Source organism: Cervus elaphus, chromosome 20 (genome assembly GCF_910594005.1).
Source record: "Cervus elaphus chromosome 20, mCerEla1.1, whole genome shotgun sequence".
In the NCBI taxonomy this organism is placed as follows: Eukaryota; Metazoa; Chordata; class Mammalia; order Artiodactyla; family Cervidae; genus Cervus; species Cervus elaphus.
This window is the reverse complement of record NC_057834.1, coordinates 53,684,954-53,700,966: the sequence shown is the minus strand read 5'-3', so window position 1 is coordinate 53,700,966 and position 16,013 is coordinate 53,684,954. Positions and strand designations below refer to the sequence as shown.

The window sequence follows — 16,013 nt, the reverse complement described above, 5'->3', positions numbered from 1 at the left end:
AATACTGTCATCTAATGGCCTGCCTCCTGTCTCCCCATACTTTTCTGATTTCCACCACAGACTTGTATGCTTTCAAAGAGTTAGTTATGAGTGTTCCTAAATTGTCAAAAAGAGTTGAACTTATAATTATGTAATTAGTTATTATATAATTTTGAAGAAATTTAACTGTAAAAGAGTTGGTCTGTGATAACAGTTTGATAAAAGCAAGTCACTTTGCTTTTTTGATGTAAATTGATGTGGGTGAGTCAGTTGGAAAAATAATAGTAAAATTTTAGAAGACATCTGTACTTAGATTTCTTTAAAAGTGTCTTCACAGCTGCTTCACTTCAGAGAAACTTAAAACCCTCCTACCATTAACTGCCTTTAAAAAAATTTAACTGATTAATTGCCAATAGTTCTAGCTATATCATACATGAGGGCTTCATTTATAGTTTTGAAAACTGTTGTTAGCAATATTAGAAACAATTATAGAGAAGCTGTATGAAACATTTCAGCAACTTTGACTTCTAGGTGTCTTCTGTGGGTCGTTCTTTAGTTGCTGAAAAGCTCTTCCTCCATGACTTGTCAGCATCTCTGGGTTCCATAGCATAAGGATATGTGTTTGTCCCTTAATGAGTGATGATGGAATGATACGAGAGTCTATTTTAAAATATGTAATTCTTTCATATTAAACTGAAATGCATATTTGTCTACATTTTACAGTCACCTTAACCAGAAAACCCAGTTTGAAAATCCAGTGGAGGAAGCCAAAAGGAAAAAGCAGTTAGGACAGGCTGATACTGGGTCTTCAAAACCAGGTAGAACTTTTACCTCTATCTTCTAAAAATAACTTGTGACATTTATATGCTGAAATAATAAAAGTGAGTTTGAACTTTGAATTGTTGGGGCTTTGAAAATCAACAGAGACTATTTAATTTTTGTTACTGTAAAGATATGAATAATCTTAATAAAGCATCTGGCCATTTTGAGAATGTTGAGTTTTTTTTTTCTCTTGCTGCTTATATAGAAAGTGTGAAATTGTTGGGAGAAGGGATTGAATAACTTTGTTATGGGTGCAAGATTTTAATTTGTAAATTGGATTGTTTTATAGTGTTTAAGGCCAAGTCAATATTAGATCTTTGATTCATTATGAGCTTCTCACAAGTTAATTGCTTAGATTTAACATCAGTGACCATTCAGGATTCTTTATTAACTGATATGAACAAATACTGAGCAAATTCACTATATCGTTTGCCTACATCATTGATTCTCAACTGGGATAGTAGGGTATTAGTAATATCAGAATCATTTGAGGAGCATTTTTAAAATGCATAGGTCCTAAGATTTTGATGAGCCTAGCCATGTGTATTTTGTAAAAGATGTCCAGGAATTTCTTCCATCCTACTCATCCCTCCTCATTGCCTCCCCCTTCTCTGTCATTAATAAGATCTATATCATCATAATCTAGTAGATTCTTCACTCAGTTGCTGATGAAACAGTTTTTTCTTATAGCCCCTCTTAAAAAACATAGTCCCTTCCCTTAGGTTTTACGTTTGACTGAGCAAATATTTTTAGATTAATAAATATTTTTGAGCACCTTCTATATGCCCAGTGCTTTCCTTGGTACCTGGTATTAAAAAATGATTAAGAGTAAGATAGGTCTTACCCTCAAAGTTTACAGTCTAAAATAGGAAACCAGTGGTTGTAATATATGCTGATAGGTGCCATCCTATGTTAGTAGTTAAATGTACAGGGAGACGGAGCAAGTTTGAATCCCAGCTGTGTAACCTTGGATGAGTTTTTTAAATGTTTGTTTTCTCATCTATTAATGCAAAATATGAATAGTAGTAGTACCTACCTCTTAAGGTGGTTCTGAGTATGCAAGTTAATATATGTAAAGTGCTTACAAATACATGTCTGGCACATGGTGGCCAAAAAATGATAATTTTCATTGTTATTAATAGAGACATACAAGGTTCAGTGGTAGTGTAAAAGAGGAAGTGCTCACCTTTGCTTTAAAGGAGGAAGTTGAGGGGCAGAGGGACTTTCAAATAGAGGACATATTTGAACTGGGTCTTCTAAGTGTCAGTAAAAGCTAAATCAGGCAGATAAAAATTTCAGAGGAGCAAGAAGGCATACTGAGTAGAAGGAACAGGATATATAAAATCATAACAGCATGAAATGGTGGTCCAGGGGTCAGAGAACAGATACGAATGACCAGAGCATAGTAGAAACAAGAGATGACGTTGCAAAGATAGGTAGCCATGAGAAGAAGCCTGAAATAGCTGACTTTTTTTTTTTTTTTTTAATGTCCAGTGCTTGTATTTATAAGAGATCAGTAAATCTGGGAAGAACATAACAAAGAAAGTAGGCCTACTCCTGCCCCAAACCTGCCTTTGTCAGTATTTCCAGGACAGCCCTGCTGCTTGCAGTAGCCGTGTGCACACTGCGGAAGTCATGCAACCATACAGAGCAGCCGGAGGCCTGCTCTTTTCTAAAACCCAGTAAGCGTTAATGCGTGCCTAGAGGGGCAGCAGCAGATACACAAAGATAACTCTGGGCTTGATATTAGTGTGGTCTCAATATGAAACAAGTCAGCCTTGTGAATTGGAGTCGTTAGGGAAATGAGCATCAAAACCACCGTGAGAGACCACTCTATGCCTACTAGGATGGCTATAACCAAAAAAAAGCAGACAGTGACAAGTGCTGGCAAGGGTGTGAAGCAGTCAGAACCCTCATACATTGATGGTGCAATGTAAAATGGTGCAGCCACTTTAGAAAAGTTTGGCAATCTTTCAGAAGATTAAATAGTTACAATATTAATATGTTCATGGTAACTGCTACATTTCCATTCCCAATATGTACCTAAAAGGAATGAACATACAGAAAATCTTGTACATGAGTGTTCACAGCAATATTACTCATAATATCCAAAAAGTATAAACAACCCAACAAATCAGTGAATAAATAAAATGTGATATATCTGTATAATGGAATGTTATTTGGCAATAAAAAAGGAATAAAGTACATGCTACAACACAGATGAACCTGAAAAAATTATGCTAAGTGAAATAAACCATTGAAAAGACCACATATTATATAATTCCATTTATATTAAATGTCCAGATTGGGCATGTCTATAGACAGAAAGTAGCTTAGTGATTGAGGTTAGGATGTGAGGGCAGGTTGGGGAGAAATGAGAAGTGACTGCTAATGAGCACCAAGATTTCTTTGGTGTGTGTCTGGGGAGAGAGAAACTATGCTAAAGTTAGATTGTGGTGATGGTTACCATGTCATTGACTTGTATAATTCTATCATATGTAGATTATGTCTCAATAAAGCTGTTAAAAAAGAGATTTGTCAGAAAAATTTAAACCGTATTTTGAAAAGCTAACTTAAACAGTGCTTTTTAAGGTGTGAACCTGTACAGTTTGACCCCCACGGTTTTCAAAAGTGCCCTAAGGGCAGCCGGGTGGAGCAAACTTTCTGGGAAAGAGAAGACAGGTATTACTTGCAAATGTGGATCACTTTTAGTGCTAGGATCATCTGAGGAAACCCCTAAAAATAGGCTTTTCAGTGGAACTGTGCTTTTTGTCTTCCTAAAGTTTCCACTAAACACAGGTAAAAGGGAAAGAAGCATGAAGCTATTTACTAGTAGTGCAGGGGCTCACTCCACTCATCAGATATAAGTTAAAGGCTGCAGAAAGCCTGAGTCATGGGTTATAAAAAGTTCTCAATGTATTCTCTTTTATAAGTTTGTGACAGTTGCCTTCATCTTCCTAGTATAGTGTTTTCTACCTAGAGCTCCAGTAGCTGCTTATTCAAATGAAATATACATCCAAATGAGTGTCCGAGGCTTTCAGGATTTTAATAATAAAGGTTATCCTTCAGGTGTGTCATTCTGACTTCTATCTAAAGGACTCTTTGCGATTAGAAAAAGTAAGTACAGAAAAGGCAATGAGATGGAGATGAAATAGATGTTTTTATACCTTTCAAATGACATAGAAGAGTCCTATAAAAGAGAAATGATTCATTAGCTAAGTTTTTTTTTCAGTGATTTAATATATGAATTTAAATTCCAACTGTTCTGTAACATTGGATTCTCTCTTATTTTCTTTCTGTTATGGTTTGTTGTATTTAAATTATATAGACTATCTTGGGAATTAGCTTTGAGGAGTATATTCATTGTAATTATTCTTGTTTCTCATTTTTGTGCAGATACAGAAAAATCACACTTCACTCGAGATCCATCCCAGCTTAAAGGCATCCTTGTTCGAGCGTCATTGAAAAAAAGCACAATGGGATTTGGTTTTACCATTATTGGTGGGGATAGGCCTGATGAGTTCCTACAAGTGAAAAATGTGCTGAAAGATGGTCCTGCAGCTCAGGATGGGAAAATTGCTCCAGGTAACAGGTTTTGCAGAAATACTTAAAGGGGGTCTTCCCTGGCGGTCCAGTGTTTAAGACTCCACTTCCACTGCCGGAGGCACGAGTTCCGTTGTTGGTTGGGGAGCTAAGATCTCGCATGTGTCGCGTGGTGTGGCAAAAATGTTTTTAAAAAAAGAAAAGTACTTAAAGAGTTGTGATCCTATAACAAAAATTATAGTGAAAATGTTTTATATGTATGTATAACATATATACCAAATATATAATAGCTATATAAATATATATCATATATGTATTTTGTGTGTGTGTGTGTGTTTAGAGAGAGAGAGAAAGAAATTATACAACCAAGAGGTAAATTCCTGTATTAAAATAGTTTATCTTCTAAATTAAGTACATGGTAGTTTTGAGGGAGGGTCGTTTATTAATATTTTGTATAGTTTGTATAGTTTGAGATAACCCTTTGGCTATACTAAGCTAAGGATTTATTAACCATCTCAGAAAATTGATTGTTTGATTTCCTGTGATTGTGTAGGGTACTTTTGAAGTTATTTAACATTTACCTGTAACCTTTTTGAACAGTGACTCATTGTGATGTTTGCAGTGATACTGAACCAGTTGGTATACCCCACATTTTTTCACCAGGTTGGCCCTTTTCCTTTGTTTTTTTCTTTCTTAGTGGCTATTAGTAAAGTTAAGCCACTATGTTAAGAATTATAGACAATAAAGCTAAAAGAAGAAAAAAGAATACAAAAAAGAAAAAAGGAGAAGAAAAAATGGGAAAAAAAGAATTATAGACAATAATGTTATTATTTTTACAGAGCTATATAAATTTGTCTTTTATGTAGTTTTCTCAACATCTTTATGTGAGCGACTGTTTACGGCTATAGGTTAGAGGAAGTTTAAGAGTAGTTACTGATTATGAGGAAGGTTTAAATACTTTTTTCCCAGATTTTAATAATCCACTGAGGCTGCTTCTTACACTATTTGCTAGGCTTTTCTAATCCTCTGTTATTTCACATACTATGTGTAAATATATTCTCCATTTGAATGACTCAATTGTCATTACTTTTGATGGCAGGTATCAACTTATTTTCAATTAGGATATGGGATCTCTCATATTATGCTTCCCGAATTAGGTGATAGAAATTTAAACTAGAAAACTTAAAATAATTAAAAGTTTGAAAAAAAAATAAAATAATTAAAAGTTATGTTTATAAAGAAAATTATTTTTCTAGTTTATTACTTTATAAAATCAACAAACTCTGCGATTAAAATTAAGGTTTTGTCCTAAGTCCTCAATTTTGACTTTTTAAATATTTTTGTCCATGAAACACATCTCAAAACAATTATATATGCTGTCAGGATTTTATGATATAGATTTAGATTTGTTTAACAGTGTTATTAATTTGTAAAGCAATATGATACTTCCATAAAAATTCAGAGAACTTTGACTAGGGGAGGAAAAGTCAAAGCTTTGTTTCTAATTAGTTTAATTTCTTTATCTTCTTGAATTTTGAAGTGAATTTCCACAGGCTAACATTTGTTTTTAAACAGCGTTCATGTTGATTTTTTAAAGCCTACATGCAATCAGAACAAATTGAAGCACCTTTATTTGGCAATAACCTTTTAAATAATCATATTCAAATAAAAGCAGCAAATGGATAAGACATCAGAGGACAAATTTTAAAAATCAAAACTGCATTTGAAAAAACACACAACTGATGAATGTCAAGTGGCAAAGATCCTACAACCAAAGTGGTCATAATGATGTAAAATCAAGAAAGTAAAACCGGCTTTTATAAGGATTAATTCAGCTGAATTTTCAGAATCTTAAATAATATGTTCTTTTACTTGTATTGAATTTTTTTGTTGCTTATTTCTCCTTTTGATAACTAAATTACGCTAAATTGAAAGTCTCTCCAAAAAAGAAAGATGTGAAAAGAAAATACATTCATAAGTTATTATTCTAATCTTTAACCTTACATTGTTCAAACTAGAATGAATTTTTAAGCACATTGTAATCAATGGCTACTTAAAAATCATGAAATAAGCTGTATTTAAAGAATGTCTGTTTTGTCTGTCTGTATCAGTAGCCAGTGGAGTTGTGCGCCCCTTGTCTGTGTATCAACACCTGCTACAGTGTACCTCGCTTTGTGTGCCCACTTAGGTGTCACTCAAAGGATACTCTAACAAGGATAATATGGATTTTTTTTAAGATTAATTTTTTTTTAAGATTCACTTGAGCTTGAGGTCGTAACTGTTTGCCACTAAGCATACATTTATATGGCTTCCCAGGTGGCTCAAGTGGTAAAGAATCCACCTGCCAATGCAGGAGACCTAGGTTCAGTCACTGGGTTGGAAAGACCCCCTGGAGTAGGAAATGGCAACCCATTCCAATATTCTTGCCTGGAGAATTCCATGGACAGAGAAGCCTGACAGGCAGTCCATGGGATCGCAAAGAGTCACACACACACGCACACGTTTATATATTCTTTTTAGGGAGGAGTCACTGAAGGGAGAATGACGTGTCTGTGTTCAAAATCTATTTTTTCAGTAGTTAATGAACAGTAAGAGGTTTCCAGAATTCAAATTTAGATGCTAAATTTCAGTTATTTTTATCCCCCCCAACAAAAGATCGACTTATTTGATGGCTTTAACATTTTTCATGTGATTTATGTTTTACCAGGTGATGTTATTGTAGACATCAATGGCAACTGTGTCCTTGGTCACACACATGCAGATGTTGTCCAGATGTTTCAGTTGGTACCTGTCAATCAGTATGTAAACCTCACTCTGTGTCGTGGGTATCCGCTTCCTGATGACAATGAAGATCCTGTTGTGGACATTGTTGCTGCTACTTCTGTCATCAATGGACAGTCATTAACTAAGGGAGAGACTTGCCTGAATACTCAGGATTTTAAGTCAGGAGCAGTGGTGCTGGACCAGAATGGAAAATCGGGACACAGCTTGATCAGTGATCGTTTTAATGGCGCATCAGATCTGAGTGAACAGAGAGCATCTATGGCATCGTCAGGCAGCTCCCAGCCAGAACTAGTGACTATCCCTCTGATCAAGGGCCCTAAAGGCTTTGGGTTTGCAATTGCTGACAGCCCAAGTGGACAGAAAGTGAAAATGATACTGGATAGTCAGTGGTGTCAAGGCCTGCAGAAAGGGGACATCATTAAGGAGATTTACCACCAAAATGTGCAGAGTTTAACACATCTCCAAGTGGTAGAGGTGCTAAAGCAGTTTCCAGTAGGTGCAGATGTACCATTACTTATCTTAAGAGGAGGTGAGTAAAAGCACAAGGAAAAGTCTTCATTGTTCATGCATTTATATCTGTGAATTGTCCTTCCTTCCAGGTCAGAATATCTCTTTCCCAGAAGACTTAGCTGGTAATTAGTGTGCATTTTCCTTAAGTTCTGTCTGACTGCTTCCATAAGCAGTATCTTTTGTAGCAGTTTTTTTTTTTTAGTTATTAATGGTTTCATTTGTGTCCATTATAGATTTCTTTCCCTCAATGTTGTTTTTTTAAATCTGATTTATAACTTTAATGATTAGACAGAGTCATAGCATTGTGCTACTTCAGATGAAATATATTCTCTTAATTTCATTTTCTCTATTGATGGCAATAATAGAAATGGACTCTTTCAAGCAGTGGTACTTCATCTGGACCTCTGTAATGTACCAAGGATGTTTTGAAAGAGCTAGCATCTCTGTGAATACGTAAAAATGTTGGATGGTGTGTTAATCTGTTCTGTAAAAGCAGTCATGATAGCTTGTGCTCATAAAGCTTTTATCTTAAGCTTTAATATCTGTCAGTAAATGTTAATTAAACCCCACAGTGCTCATGTGAGAGAAATATAATTTTATTTTCCAAGATCATCAACTGACTTGAACTGCTTCCAGACATAAATGCAGTTCCAAGGACTAATCAAAAAGTTATATTTTAACGGACTTTCTTAAACCCATACCAATGAATGACCAGTATTTTAAAGAATAAAATTTAGCCCTTCACATGTATCTCACTGGCTGTTAGTTTTCATTTTTGAGGCCAATGAACAATTTAACTTCAATTCTCATTTCTTTGAACTGTTTTTGTTTCTTCTCTGGGTGATAATGTGCTCAGAGTAAGTGCAGATCTCTTTGTGGGGGCTGGAGAGTTATTCAGAGTTCCAACAGATGTAAGCGTTTAGGGTTCTGTGTCAAACAGGCTGAATGTCAGTTTCCTGCCTAGTTGCTGGTTGATTCCACAGTACAGGAAAGTAATGTTAATCTATTTGAGTCTTGCTTTACTTTATCTATAAAATGGCAAACATGTATGCCTTAAGATTGTCATAAAAAATGAAATATGTGTATAATGCCTGGCACGTAGAACATGTTGGACATAATTTACTAGCCTACTAAAAGTCAAAGCTAGTTTTATCATAAACATTAGCAGTATTTGTAGTCTGGGAATCCTTCCTCTGTTTTTAAAATGTGGCTCATTTTTTTTAAGGTCCTCCTTCACCAACTAAAACTGCCAAATTGGTGAGTATGCAGTTGTCCTCAAATTCTTCTTTCCAACACACAGAGAGAGATGCCGCGTTTCACTTCATGAGGGCTGCTTGTGGGGTGGATGTTTACAGACCGGGAGGAGTCAGAAGACAGACTGCCCTGGGCTTGGAACAGAAACTCAGGGAAGTGTGCAAGTTAGAAAAAGCCATCTATAGAGGGAGTGTGCTCTGCTGGTTAAGTGTTTCTGTTGGAGAAATGTTAGAGACCTGTAGTAGTCTGATCCCTCTACATAGTAAAACGTGGACCCATTGAGGGGCCTACTGATGGGTCCTTTGGCTTTCTTTGTGTTTCAGAGGAGCAAGGGTAAGGAGTAGCTAAACATTTGGGCAGATGTCTTGCTGCAATGAGAAGATGTAATGGTTTCCCATAAGCGCATGGGGACTGGCATTACCCACGTTTAGCTCACCTTCTGACGTTCAGGGCTGGAGCAGTTGTGGCCTCTCTGCTCAGTCTGCTTGTTATTAGACCAACAGGCTGTCAGACTTGGAACAGTTTTTTTTGTGGTGGTCTTCTGAATAACTGACTAGACTACTTTAGGACCTGTGTAAAGACTAAGACCCAAACAAAGGACGCACCAGATAATGGTATGAAAGAAACTGTGCTAGGTACACATGTAGCTACTTAAATGTTTAAGTTTACAGTTATATGGATATAAAGATAATTAGGTATATAATCCTGTTAGCTCTAGTTTGCTTGATTTGGAATGTATCATCTTATAGTTAAAAGATGGTCTTCCATAACCATAAACCATAGGCTGCTAAACAAAAGATCATCAGATACAAAATAGATTAATTCTCTATAGCCCACTGAAAACGATCCTTCTGCAAATTTGCCATTTTATGGGTCAGAAGGAAAGAAACACTCTGCCTTTTTATAGACTTTACCACTTAGGTCCAGTGTGAACAGAAATTCTTTTTACATGTTCAGTTAAAATTACGCTGCATTTTTCTTCATTCCTCTGGGCCCTATAGTAATTGTTTTTAACTCCTATGCTACACTGTGTTTCATAATGGATGCCAGTGCAGCCATGGGGACCCTAATGCTTTATAATTGACGAAAGTTCCTGATGACCTCTCACTGCTTCTGACTGAATCCTAGGACAAGGGGGAGAAAGAGGAAAAGGCTACTCTTATCTCCTAGGCATCTGGCTGGGTCCTGGTCAGTGAAGGGTCCCTTCTGGCACAACACTTTATGGCCACTGTCCCCTCAGCCCTCCCTGACAAGCTGCTGCTCCTACATCGTAGTTACTTTAATTATTTTATCACAAATGTCTATAATCTCCCTCTCCTAACCATAATTCAGGATAACAAGCTGTTCTCTAAACCGTAATATTTATTTTCTGAAGCTATTTATTGGATTTCATTTTTAAATTTTATTAAAGAAGTCATTTTGCTGAGCTATTCTTCTAGACAAGTTCTGTCTGAACGGGAACATATGAATATACCCCTTATCTGATTCCTAGGCATGGAGCATTCTCATGATATATTTGAATTGACCATGCAGGTTTTCACAGTGTCTAGAGTTAACACTTCGTATTTCATTTTCTTAGAAAGAATATTCCTTAAACATCTTTACTGGAAATTAATTTAGTGACTGGGGAGGTGAGGGTATCAAGAATTAAATGGAGGTCCTCTCTGAGTCTTCCTCCTGCTCGGCTTAGAAGTGCTGTCTTGTATGCCTTCTCAGAGTCAGTTTGTGTCTTGGTGGTAGAGAAAAGGGCAAAATTCCTTAACATAGGACTATTTAAGGCCCTTTGATTGACATCATTATAAACGTGTTCTAATTTAAGTGAAATATGTTTTAATCAAATACACATGACTGTGAAAGTGAACTCTTCTTAAGACTGCAAATATGCTGTGGCTTTGACCCTGCTGCTTACGCAACTGTAATCAGTTGACATACTGGTTCAGACAACAGTTTTTTGCACTAATCAACCATCTGGCTTTTTGAGATACTAAGTAAGGCCCTTTTCCATTTCAGAAAACAGATAAAAAGGAAACTTCAGAAAGTTTGGAGGCCATAAATGAGCCTGTTCCCCAGCCTATGCCTTTTCCACCCAGCATTATCAGGTCAGGATCCCCGAAACTGGATCCTTCTGAGGTCTACCTGAAATCTAAGACTTTATATGAAGATAAACGTAAGTAGCTGTGGAATATTTCAGGGAAGCATGCAACAACATTAGTTTGAATTTTCTTAAAAACTTTGTTTTTCCATCTCTAGAAACCAATATGTTGAAGTTATTCATTCCCATTTTAATGTAGCTCTGGGCTTCTTCCATTCATACTCAACATTCATTCATTTGTTTTCTTCAAAACCATGTTTTGAACTCGGATTTTGAAATGTGCCTCTATCTACCCAACATCATAGTAGGTAATGGGAGTACAGAGGTAATAGGTTACATAGACCCTGCATCCAAAGAGATAGTTAAACCTAAATGGAAAAGACAAAGAAATAGTCAAATACATATACAAATAAGCCCCTAACAGGTACAGTAATAGAAGGATACGCTGGATGAATTGGGATCCAAAGTAGAAAATGGTCGGTTTTACTGATGTGAGTAGTAGGAAGTATCATATACTGCTTCACATAGGAAGTTAAGCTGTAAGACAAAGAGGTAGTTGCTTATGGACAGATGAAAGGGAAAGAAGGAATAGCATTTGCACACCGCATGGCCTTAATTGTGCAATTAGTTTCAGTTTAGCTGGGTGTGGTCGGCAGTGGATACCAGAGGGGAGGGCAGGAGCAGCTGGTGGAGAGCGGATTATGCCAGTCCGAGGAAGCTGGAGACAATGATATACCTGGTAAAGAGCCCCAGAATGGTCTTAACTATAGGGATGAAGTTATTGGGCTTGGTTTTAGAAAGATTTTCTTGGCAGGAATACAAAGGATGATGAATCAGAAGGGTATGTAATCTGAGGAGGAAAGCAGAGAGTAAAGTAGACTCCTTAGAGGAGTCCAGTGGACAGATGATGAGAAGAGAGTGTGCATAAGGCAGAAATTCATTTTCATACTAATTTACCAACTGATGATAGTTTTTTTTCTGAAGCACAATTGTAGATTTAAGTGGTTTAACTTTTGAAATGTATTTATTTTTAGAAATAGATCTAAGCATCTTCCCTGGTGGCTCAGATGGTAAAGTGTCTGCCTATAATTTGGGAGCCCCGGACTCGATCCCTGGGTTAGGAAGATCTCCTGGAGAAGGAAATTGGCAACCCACTCCAGTATTCTTGCCAGGAAAATCCCATGGATGGAAGAGCCTGGTGAGCTACAGTCCATGGGGTCGCAAAGAGTCAGACATGACTGAGCTTGGAAAAGATGCACAACAAGTAGAAATATATATCATTGATTTCATACTTATTTAACCAGTCATAGTTTATCTTGATAGTCCCAGACCATATTTCGGAAGATAAAACATCCATTTGAAAGCATGAAGAATTAATGGCAGTATAATACTGAGTGTGTGGAAATGGGAATAAATATTCCTAAGCAATCTTGATTGAGTTTGAGTTAAAGCACAAAACAAGGACTTATGATTGAGTTTTTCTATAGTGTTAAGCTTTTTAAAATAAGTCAAAATGTATATTGTGTATGTTTGTTTGTATTTATTATTTTCTGGTTTTCCTTAGCACCGAACACCAAAGATTTGGATGTGTTTCTTCGGAAACAGGAATCAGGGTTTGGCTTCAGAGTACTGGGAGGAGATGGACCTGACCAATCTGTAAGTTTAAATACGTTGTCGTTTGGCTATTCCTGTTAAAACTTTTAATAGCGATTTGGTAGAATATGGTGCTTTTGTTTTGCTTTCTACTTTGTTTGGTTTTTAAAAAGATTTTGTTTTCTCTAACAGTTTCATTTATATGAGGAAGAATTGCATTTCTAGTGGTGTCATAATACCTCAGTTAACGTGATATGTGAAAGTGAAAAGTGTTAGTTGCGCAATTATATCCAATTCTCTGTGACCCCATGGACTGACTGTAGCCCTTCAGGCTCCTCTGTCCATGGGATTTCCCAGGCAAGAATACTGGAGTGGGTTGCCATTTCCTCCTCCAGGGGATCTTCCTGACCCAGGGATTGAACCCGGGTCTCCTGCATTGAGGACAGATTCTTTACCATCTGAGTAGTTGAGGCTAAAACTGTAGGTAAAAGCTGAATAAGTCAGCCGTAAATTAGAGCATAGTAACAGGTTATATTTGCAAGGCATTTAAATCTAGAAATTTATTTATATAGGATTCTCACTCATACTTAGAGAGCAAATATAGTGGGTTTATTTTTGTTTTACCCTTAGTTTGACAAAGAAATAATGTGCTTCTTAGAGTTTAAGAACATATTTAAAGCTTTTTTTGTATAATATGAGTGACTACATTATGTTTGGAAGTTAGGTGAATAATAATATTCTTTTAAAATTATAGGCTTCTTTCTATTCTGACTAGAACATTTGATTTATAGAGTATAAATGTGTTCTAATTAGTCATATTGGTTACAGTTAAAATAATTATCAGAGACAAATAAAGTTTAAGGTAGGTTGCCCTATGTAGGGCAAATATGAAGTACCTTGATTGTTTCTTTTCCTTTCTTTTGAATTGAGCTATGATTGATGTATAACATTATATTTGTTTCAGATGTGCAACGTAATGATTCAATGTTAGTATACACTGCAAAATGATCATGACAACAGGCTTAGTTACCATCCGTCATCATACAAAGTGACAGATTTTCTTCTGTGATAAGAACCTTTAAGAGTTATTCCCTTGGCAACTTTCAATTATGTACTACAGTATTATTGGCTATAGTCCACATGCTACAGCATTACATCCCCATGACTGACTTATTTTATAATCAGAAGTTTGTACCTACCTCCTCCCAATCCCCTTCCTACTGTCAACCACCATTCTGTTCTTTCTGAGTCTTGTTTTGTTTGTTTACTTTGTTTTTTAGATTCAGATATAAGTGAGATTGTACAGCATTTGTCTTTATCTGTCTGACTCTTTGACTTAGCATAATGTCCTCAAGGCATTATGTTGCCTTGCAAAGATTTTTTCTTTCTAATGTAGTTTAATCTTTGTGATTAAAACTACATTGTGATTTTTCCAATTTTCTTCTCGTAATTGATTTCTAGTTTTATACCATTGTGGTTGGAAATGTGTGATATAATTTCAGTTTTCTTAAATTTATTGAGGCTTGATTTGTGGCTTAATGTGATCTGGCTGAGTAATATTAATATTCCATTGTATGTGTAAGTGGGTGTGTAGGTGTGTGTATGTATAAAGAATATGTGATATGTGTATTTCCTTGTTTATTTTCCCTAATTGCTATGGCTTAGATTTCCAGTACTTTATTGAGTAAAAGTGGTGGAAGTGGGCATCCTTGCCTTGTTACTGATCTTAGAAGGAAAGCTTTCAGCATTTCACCTTTGACTATGATGTTAGCTGTGAGCTTGTCATAGTTGTTGGTTGTTGTTTAGTGTCTTAAGTCATGTCCAACTCCTAGCAACCCTCTGGAATGTAGCCCCCCAGGCTCCTCTGACTGTGGGATTTTCCAGGCAAGAGTATTGGAGTGGGTTGCCATTTCCTCCAGGGGATCTTCCTGACCCAGAGATTGAACCCACATCTCCTACATTGACAGGGAGATTCTTCAGTACAGAGCCACCTGGGAAGCCTGAGCTTGTCATATATGGCCTTTATTATGTTGAGGCATGTATTATGCCTCTACATTATTATGTATTATGCCTCTACTCCCTTTGTTGAGAATTATTATAAATGGATGCTGAATTTTGTTAAATGCTTTTTCTGTATCTGTTGAGATGATCATATTTTTATTCTTCATTTTCTTAATTTGGTATATCACATTGATTTGTGGATGTTGAAATATTCTTGCATCCCTGGAGTAAATTCCACTTGATCATGGTGTATGGGTCCTTTTGATGTATTTTTAAGTTTAATTTGCTAATGTTTTGTTGCAGATTTTTATATCTGTATTCATCAGTGACACTGACCTGTAATTTTCTCTTTTTGTGTTGTCCTCGTCAGTTTTGGTCTCAGGGTAATGCTGCCCTAATAGGATGAGTTTGGAAGCGTTTTTTCCTCCTTAGTTTTCTGAAAGAGTTTGAAAAGGATAGATATTAATCTTCTTTAAATGTTTGATAGAATTCACCAGTGAAGCCATCAGGTCCTGGACTTTCATGTGCTGGGATGTTTTTAATTACCAATTCAACCTCCTTACTAGTAATTGGTCTGTTCAGATTTTCTACTTCTCATGATTTACTCTTGAAAGATTGCATGTTTCTAGGAATTTATTGATTTTTTCTAGGTTGTCCAGTTTTTTGGCGTATAATTGATCATAGTAGTTTCTTATGATTCTTTGTATTTCTGTGGTCTCAAAGGTAACTTCTCTTTCATTTCTGACTTTATTTTTGAGCCCTCTTTTTTTCAGGTGAATCTTGCGAGGAGTTTATCAGTTTTGTTTATTTTTTCAAATAGCCTGCTCTTAGTTTCATTGATCCTTTCTATTGTCTTGTTAGTCTCTATCTCATTTATTTCTGCTCTGATCTTTGTTATTTTCTTCCTTCTACTAACTTTGGACTTCTTTCATTCTTTTTCTAGTTCCTTTAGATGTAAAGCTATTTGAGATTTTTCTTATTTTGAGGTAGACCCATATTACTATGAACTTCCCTCTTAGAACTACTTTTGCTTATCCCAGAGATTTTGCAAGTTATATATCCATTTTCATTTGTCTCAAGGTATTTTTTTTATTTTTCTCTTGATTTCTTCATTGATGCATTGGTTGTTCATTAAGATGTAGTTTAATCTTCACATTTTGTGATTTTCCCAATTTTCTTCTTCTGATTTCTAGTTTTATATACTTGTAGTTGAAAAAGATGTTTTATATAATTTCAGTCTTCTTAAATTTATTGAGACTTGTTTTATGGCTTAACATGTGATCTATCCTAAAGAGTGTTACATGTGCACTTGAGAAGAATGTATAGAATATGCTACTTTGGATAGAATGTTGTGAATATATATAGAATGTTCTGAATGTATAATCATATATATATATATATATATATATATATAAAGGTTATTCATTCTAACGTG

At 35.8% G+C, this 16,013-nt stretch overlaps 1 protein-coding gene across 5 annotated transcripts in view; it reads left to right on the top strand.

The window, feature by feature from the left end:
• Positions 1-16,013, top strand: part of MAGI3 (membrane associated guanylate kinase, WW and PDZ domain containing 3) — a 245,380-nt gene that overhangs the window by 191,177 nt on the left and 38,190 nt on the right. For all 5 annotated transcript variants that reach the window (XM_043876802.1, XM_043876801.1, XM_043876803.1 and 2 more), the window contains exons 8-13: positions 703-797; positions 4,198-4,386; positions 7,052-7,657; positions 8,864-8,895; positions 10,903-11,059; positions 12,549-12,640. In XM_043876802.1, the coding sequence (XP_043732737.1) occupies positions 703-797; positions 4,198-4,386; positions 7,052-7,657; positions 8,864-8,895; positions 10,903-11,059; positions 12,549-12,640 (1,171 nt within the window). The remainder of the gene's footprint in view (positions 1-702; positions 798-4,197; positions 4,387-7,051; positions 7,658-8,863; positions 8,896-10,902; positions 11,060-12,548; positions 12,641-16,013) is intronic.